The sequence below is a fragment of the Cottoperca gobio genome, chromosome 2, assembly GCF_900634415.1.
Source record: "Cottoperca gobio chromosome 2, fCotGob3.1, whole genome shotgun sequence".
In the NCBI taxonomy this organism is placed as follows: domain Eukaryota; kingdom Metazoa; phylum Chordata; class Actinopteri; order Perciformes; family Bovichtidae; genus Cottoperca; species Cottoperca gobio.
The window spans coordinates 12,911,837-12,919,394 of record NC_041356.1 but is presented as its reverse complement, the minus strand read 5'-3'; the positions used below and the strand labels follow the sequence as shown (position 1 = coordinate 12,919,394).

Sequence of the window (7,558 nt, the reverse complement as noted above, 5' to 3'; positions counted from 1 at the left end):
TTACATATCATATCTTTAACTTTCTTTAACCATGATGACGAAAGCTCCATGATCTTGAGAAAGTAATTGTTTTTGTATCAACATCTCTCCCAAAGCCTAACGAGAAGTTTAGTCGTCTAAAGCAAAACCTTAACTAAAGTGTTGTCAGATCAGGAAATATTAATGATTGTAACAGTTTCAATAAGTCAGGAAGGACAACACAAACAGTACTTGTTTAAAAAAATCAATGTCAATATTTTATTTCTTAAAAATGTACAAATGATTTACATTCAACACACTGGTGCAACAATGTACAAAAGAAAAAACGCTTGATTCTCTCTTCAGATGTCTTGGGCTCTTCTCGCTGCGGGAGCACAACCAATTTATGCATGGGTTCATAATTCAGTCCCAAATCAAGTCTCTGATGCCCGACATGGAGATGTCACAGTTAATCTCAGCAGCAATGCAGCAATCAAATAATGTCTCACAGAGGACAGGGACCGCTGTGATGAATGGAGGAGAACTCTCCTCCAGCAGAAATGAATTTACAGTGTAAAACAAGTTGATGGTACATTCCAAATATTCAGGTATCAGATAATCACCTGGTTTGTACATTTAAAATGTAATCATATGCACAAGATGCATATGTTTTGGCGGAGCTAGGCACTTAGTAAACTGATCTTACTGCATACCTGTACAACAACTGAAATAATTCTGTTGTGCACGTCATATTTACTACCTAAGGCGAAAAAACAGGAATATGGCTTTTCAAAAAGATAGAAATCTGCCATTTTTAATAATTAACAAATGAGGCTGTACAAGAAAACAAGCGTCACACACTGCAGAGGCTTTTTGGCACACAATCACATCAATGTTAAGTTGGTTGAAGGTCTATTGTGCATCAGGAGTTTTGAAAAACAGTTTGCTACGACATCGAGCTGAGGAACTTGCTCTCTTCTGCCAAAGCGGTCAGCAACGAGCTCATGTCCCCGATGGCCATGTTCCCCGTCCCCGCCGGCAGCGAGGGCAACGTCGCAGAGTTCCTGGGCGTTGTCAGGCGAGAGGAACTCTGGGACAAGCTCTGGAGCAGACCTGGACTCAGGGTTCCCGACATGACGCTGGAGTGATCCCCATCGTCCAGCATGCAATCAAAGTCTATCTGCGGCTGCTCCAGAACTGCGTTACAGTCTACAGGCGTTGGCTTGTTGCCTGAACTGGGGGACGCTGCGTCGCTTTCAAAAGGAGGTGCATTCACAGGAGAAACATGATGCTCCAAGTTCCTGTTGGGCTCAAACACTTGAATCCGCCCTGTGTAATACAAGGCATTGTCATCAGAGTTGTCGCTGCATTGAAGTCCTAAAACTCCACTGGGTAATTTGGAAGCAACATCCGGGGTAGCGTTACTTTGGTGCCGTGTTTGCTGCACCGCTTTTGGCCCTGAAAGGTGCCTGTTTAGAGGTGTAGGTCCTGTTGGTGGCACTGGCTGGAGGTGACTCTGATTCCCAGTTTGCAAAGGATTCTGGGAGGTCATGTCACAGTTCTGCTGATCTGAAATCATGATGGATACATCACAGTCCTCAATTTTAACTTGCACTGGCTGAAATCCAGCATCAGCAAAGTGCATGTCCACAGGCTCCGTGTCAGCAGGCTCCTGTTTGCATGTGGGGCTGTTGCACTGGGGATACGTGTTACCGTTCCTATCATAGGGACTGATGCCTTTGTTAAACCTGTACGGAGAGCTAAGGGCTTCATTGAGATTTGACGACTGCGGGCATCTCTGCTGTTGGAAGCCGTTTGCTCCGGGTTCAGTATTCAGCTGTTTGCATCTCTGCTGCGTTGTGTTGACGAGGTTTTGAATCATCTGCTGGTTGATGCTGTTGTGAAAAGATCCAACGTTCTGGTTTTGCTGGAGGACAGCCAGGTTCCCTCGAGCCTGGAGCTTTGAGTAGTGCTGGCTGGCATCCATGGGTCCCGAAGAGGCTTTGTTCCACTGAGCAAGTAAGTTGGCCTTACTGTCCCTCGGTGAAGATGAACGCTGCTGCCCTGGACCCATGCTGGAGGGGGCTAAAACCTGATGCTGCAGGTTCATGTTGGTATTCACAACAGCCATCCTTCTCTGATAGTACGAATGCTGCTGGAGATTGGGGGTACCTTGAAAATCTTGTTGATTTGTTGACCCTCTGTTGTCAGTGCTGAGGTCAGGCAGCATCACATCTTCTTCTGGGATGTCACCCGTTATCATCCTCATGGTGATATTTTCTGAAATGCTGGGTGGTCGCAGGCTGTAAGGGTAGCGGTGGGGACTAACGTCCGGTTTCTGGGATAAATGTTGGCGGTCTGCTGCAGGAGGCAGATGCGGCTGCATGGTCACTGCTCCACTCAGTGTGCCCATGCTGTTGTAGCGCTGCATTTGTGGCTGGCTGGTATTATCAATGGCCACGCGTCTCACGGGGTCACTGGCTCGGCGGGGGATGTTAGACGGGACCTCATGGGGCATCAGGCTCCGTGTGGTGTAGCTGCTGTACTGTCTGGAAGGCAGGCCTTTGTTGGTGCTGGACGATTCCTGGGAGTCCCCGTACAGTGCGGTGTGGGTCTTCAAACACATTCGGTCCATGTATGGAAGAGGCGTAGGCGGTGCACCTCCAGTGGCAGCCGCGTATTTTGCTTTGAGGCGGTAGTGCTGGGCTGGGGTCAGGCTGAGAGGGCTGGGTAAGCCCCCTCCTCCGCTGCCTCCCCCACTCTGGCTGTTCTGACTGGAGCGCCGGGACATGTCGGCCGAGATGGGGTCGTAGGAGTCGGCAGAGCTAAGGTTGCTGGGGCGGTTGGAACCGAACTGCGAGGCCTGGCTTGAGCGCCGACTTGAGTAGCACGGGGAGATGCCTGAGGAGCGGCGACTGAGGGTGTAAACTGAGCTCAGGGTGCTGGATGTGCTGTCACGGCGCTCTGAAAGGTGTTCCAGCAGAGTCGTTTTACCAGAGCTCAGATCACCAAAGCCAGAACCAGGGAAGGACACCGGATCACCACCCATACTTGGGCTCTCCAGGAAGAACCCTGTGGATGAAAAGATGTTAAGATGTTAAGACTCATTAACCCAATCTATGTTTGTGGCAGACAGACACATGGAGCAACTAGCTGGAACAAGTGCAACATCAAAAAGCTAGAGTCAGATATGATTTTCAGAAGTAACCCGAGCTAAGAGGAGATTAAATATTATAATAATATATTATATTAGGAGCTTGTTGTGGAGTTCCCCCAAGTGGTTAAAAACATCAATGGATGCAGCTTTAATCTCACCATTGTCACAAAAGCCCTTTTTCTCTCGACTCACCGCTTGCTGGTATGGGTGGGAGCTTGGTGCCGAGGACCGGAGCCGCTGGGCTGCTGGCCCACCGACACGAGTCCCTCACTGTCTTCAGCTTCTCCTTCTTCAGATGCTCCAGGCGAAGGCTGGTGCCGAACTGCTTTCGAAAGTGTAGACCCATCACCGCGACCCCGCCGGTTGAATCTTCACAGCCCAGGGACTCCACAAAGGGCAGGTCGTCCAGGGTGCTGAGGTCCCCCAGGCTCCCCCCGCTGTGCGCCGCCATTTCTACTCCACTGTCATTGTTGGTGGCACTGCCAAGTGGCGATGGTTCGCTGCTACATGATGACTGACCGCCAGGGCTGGACTGATACATCTGAAGCAGGGATGGAAAGAGTGGACAAGATACAGAGCGTAAGAGAAGCAGAATGTTTGTCCTACAGAAGTGGAGCAGCAGTTAACTTGGCAAGGAGAACGGTGAAGCATTGAGTCATTTTATCCTCCCACAGCTTAATTGTAAATAATGAGTGTTTTTTGAGATGGGGTGAAGAGGTGGGGGTGCACCACAGATTACAGACTGTGTTAGTCTGTCTGTGAATTAGAAATGTGCAGGATGAAAGGCTGCTGGAGCCGAGCCGCTCGTCACGAGATCTCGTTTCTCCCTCCAGAAAGTGAACAAGGAGGCTTTTTGAACATCGTCACACGACTTGTTTCAGTTACATTTACAGTGAAACGCCTTCTGGGCTTCTTTCTTTCACCTGCACAACTTCATTCTCTTCATTCTCTTCATTCTCTTCATCCAAAAAGTACCTCCTGCACTAATGTTACTGATATTTGACCTCAGGACACAAACATGTTTCTCACCTCACGACTCTTCCCTTCAGACAATAACACTTACACACTCTCTGAATTCTCCGTGCTTTCCTTGCAGACGAATGTATTGGCTGTTAGAACGCTGTCTTTATCGTGCCGTGATGCACAGAGCGCCAACACCAACTCCCAGAGTTTGAATACTAATGATGGAGTGGCTTTCATCACGCTCAGGCTCTGACAGCTCTCCGCTGCCGTGTGGAGGAGGAGTGACGCGTCTCACAGATGACACGCAGCGAGAGTGTATCAGAGGTTCACTCATTTACAACGTGCTGACATTATAAAAGACAAAACTTATAAATAAATACAATTAATTATTCTTTAAAAAGTCATCTGTGCAGAAAATGAACTAAATCCTAAAATGTTAAACAGTATTTTTATTCGTCATTATCTCATGGTTGAAAGGAAGTGGTTATTCTCCTCTTTGTGTGTCAGCAGCTGCCAGATGCAGGTAGCACCACGTCCTCCCTCTTGTAATAAAACTATATTTTGATGGAGTAAAATGGCGTAAGATGGTGAAAGATATGATAATAAGCCAGAGGTGAGCTCACCTTAGCAAGGTCTGTCCATAAGGAAGTCAGAAAAGGGAGAGAAATTAAGACAATCAAGCAGCGAGACAGGAAACGTTGGAATAAAGAGGCGTGTGCAGGACCGATGCACGGTTACTTTCTGATCTTACCACAGAGTTCTCCGTCTTGATGGATTTGACGTGCAGGTAGTCCTCCCTGCCTCTGGGGGAGCTGTTGTCGGACATCTTGTCCTCCCTCTGGATTCTGTCTCTGTTCCCCGTCTCGTTCTCGCCGTTCTCCTTGGGCGCCGGCGGCCTCGGCGGCAGGTCGCTGCGCTGCTTCTTTGTGACGTGGGCCTCCGGGCCGTGGACCGTCTTCACGTGCTTCCTGAGGGAACTGGGATCCGTGTAGCGCTTCGTACAGCCGGGGATCTTACACACGTAGGGTTTCTACAGATCAGAGACACATGATGACGGATCAAAGCAGCTTTATGGAACTGTTTAACCTTCAACTCAACCACAGGAAGCCCCGCCCTAAAACAGACGCTGCTTCAGCCTCTGTGTATTGTCTGCTTGTAAGCAACACGTCTCTGCACTGGGGAAACTTATAGACTGACACAAATCTGTGTGTGTGTGTGTGTGGTGTTTAGAGAGGGAGGGGAACAGTACCTCGTTGGAGTGTGTCCGGTTCTGGTGTTTGGCTCGGTCCGAGGCGTTGGAGAAGGCTTTGTTGCATCCTTCGTGCTCACACACGTACGGTTTCTCTCCCGTGTGCGAGCGCAGATGTGTTTTGAGGTTCTCCAGACGGGAGTAGGCCTTAGCGCAGCCCTCGAACTGCAGAGGAGCAGGACACACGGACACTTCATCATGGACATAAAGAACCTTTTCAATCTTAACAGAATAGTGAGAAAACTGAGTTTTAAAGCTGAGTTATAAAGATGAGTTTGTGACATTTCTAAACATTAATATATATAAAATCTTTTGGTGGAAAACTCTTTAACTTGAATTCTTCTCGACGTTTGAACAGATAAAACTCTGTGAGATGAATGTTTTCATATAATGTGCGATGAGCAGAAGAAGAAAGACGTCTTCCATCCTGCCATCCCAGGGGTGTGTGTGTGTGTGTTGGTGTGTGTGTGTGTGTGTGTGTGTGTGTGTGTGTGTGCAGGAACATGTACAGTGTTTAGAGGCCATCCGTTACCCACCGTGCACTTGTGTGGTTTTTCCCCTGTGTGCCGGCGCATGTGAACCACCAGCATGTACTGAGCTTTGAAGGGCTTCTGCTCCCGCGAACACTCCTCCCAGCGGCACACAAACTCCTTCTTCTCTCCGTGGATGTGGTCATTATTGATGTGCTACAGGACACACACACACACACACACACACACACACACACACACACACACACACAGGAGTGAGTTTTCTGGAGAGAGTGTCCACTAAGAGGCTCTCATGCTGTTGAATCCATGTTATGAGCGTGAACCTCAAAGGGAGCAGAGGAAGTGTTAGAGTCCCACTGATCAGCACGTCGTGTCTTTGCATCAGCACGTCTCGTCTTTGCATCAGCACGTCGCGTCTTTGCATCAGCACGTCTCGTCTTTGCATCAGCACGTCGCGTCTTTGCATCAGCACATCTCGTCTTTGCATCAGCACGTTGCGTCTTTGCATCAGCACGTCTCGTCTTTGCATCAGCACGTCGCGTCTTTGCATCAGCACGTCTCGTCTTTGCATCAGCACGTCGCGTCTTTGCATCAGCACGTCGCATCTTTGCATCAGCACGTCGCGTCTTTGCATCAGCACGTCTCGTCTTTGCATCAGCACGTCGCGTCTTTGCATCAGCACGTCTCGTCTTTGCATCAGCACGTCGCGTCTTTGCATCAGCACATCGCGTCTTTGCATCAGCACGTCTCGTCTTTGCATCAGCACGTCGCGTCTTTGCATCAGCACATCTCGTCTTTGCATCAGCACGTCGCGTCTTTGCATCAGCACGTCTCGTCTTTGCATCAGCACGTCGCGTCTTTGCATCAGCACGTCGCGTCTTTGCATCAGCACGTCTCGTCTTTGCATCAGCACGTCGCGTCTTTGCATCAGCACGTCGCATCTTTGCATCAGCACGTCGCATCTTTGCATCAGCACGTCTCGTCTTTGCATCAGCACGTTGCGTCTTTGCATCAGCACGTTGCATCTTTGCATCAGCATGTCGCGTCTTTGTATGTTCTTTAAACAAGCGCCAGTGTTTCCAGAACCACCAGATGTTGTATAAATAACTCCAGTGTGTGAGACTGAAGGGCGTGATGGTCTTCCACACGCTCCTCCAAACATCAACTGAACTGCATCCAGCTGCTCTAAACATGACGCTGTGAATCACAAACTGTTTATTAAAACATGGTCGTGATATAAGTACGTTTGTTCTGGTGTTTAAGTTACTTTTATTAGAAACTTATTTGTGATGCGTCAAAAACAAAAGTAGAAAATATAAATATAATTTAAGTTCTGTCCAAAACATCCAGTGTTGTAGATATTCTGCAGGTCAATGAAGATAATGATTGTTATCATTTCTTAATCTGACGTATAAACACAGTTTGTGCTTTAAGGAGGGGAAACATGCTGGAACTACTTCTTGGCTAATAACAGCGTATCCATCCACCCTGCCGTCCCGTGCAGCCCCAGCACATGTTCTGGTCTGCGCTCCGGCACCAAACCTCAGTCACGATACTGCTGACGATGTTTACAGGGATCTCTTGGACGCATCAGGAATATGAAGCGCTGATGTTTAAAGATGTCACACAGCAGCTGTAAGAGTCTGTAAACAGGTGACCCCCCCCCAGACCCTCACTAATCCCTCACCCGGCTCCCTCGCTCCTCTCTCTGCTTGGCTGCATGTGAGGAATGCTTCAGAG

The 7,558-nt window shown here is 48.7% G+C and overlaps 1 protein-coding gene across 1 annotated transcript in view; it reads right to left on the bottom strand.

Annotated features, from left to right (window-relative positions):
* Nucleotides 1-338: 338 nt before the first annotated feature.
* Nucleotides 339-7,558, bottom strand: part of LOC115018486 (zinc finger protein GLI2-like) — a 49,520-nt gene continuing 42,300 nt past the window's right edge. Inside the window, exons 9-13 of the mRNA XM_029447450.1 lie at nucleotides 5,864-6,013; nucleotides 5,328-5,492; nucleotides 4,830-5,108; nucleotides 3,308-3,656; nucleotides 339-3,030 (exon numbers count right to left, since the gene is read on the bottom strand). Of these exons, the coding sequence (XP_029303310.1) occupies nucleotides 905-3,030; nucleotides 3,308-3,656; nucleotides 4,830-5,108; nucleotides 5,328-5,492; nucleotides 5,864-6,013 (3,069 nt within the window). The 3' untranslated portion in view covers nucleotides 339-904. The remainder of the gene's footprint in view (nucleotides 3,031-3,307; nucleotides 3,657-4,829; nucleotides 5,109-5,327; nucleotides 5,493-5,863; nucleotides 6,014-7,558) is intronic.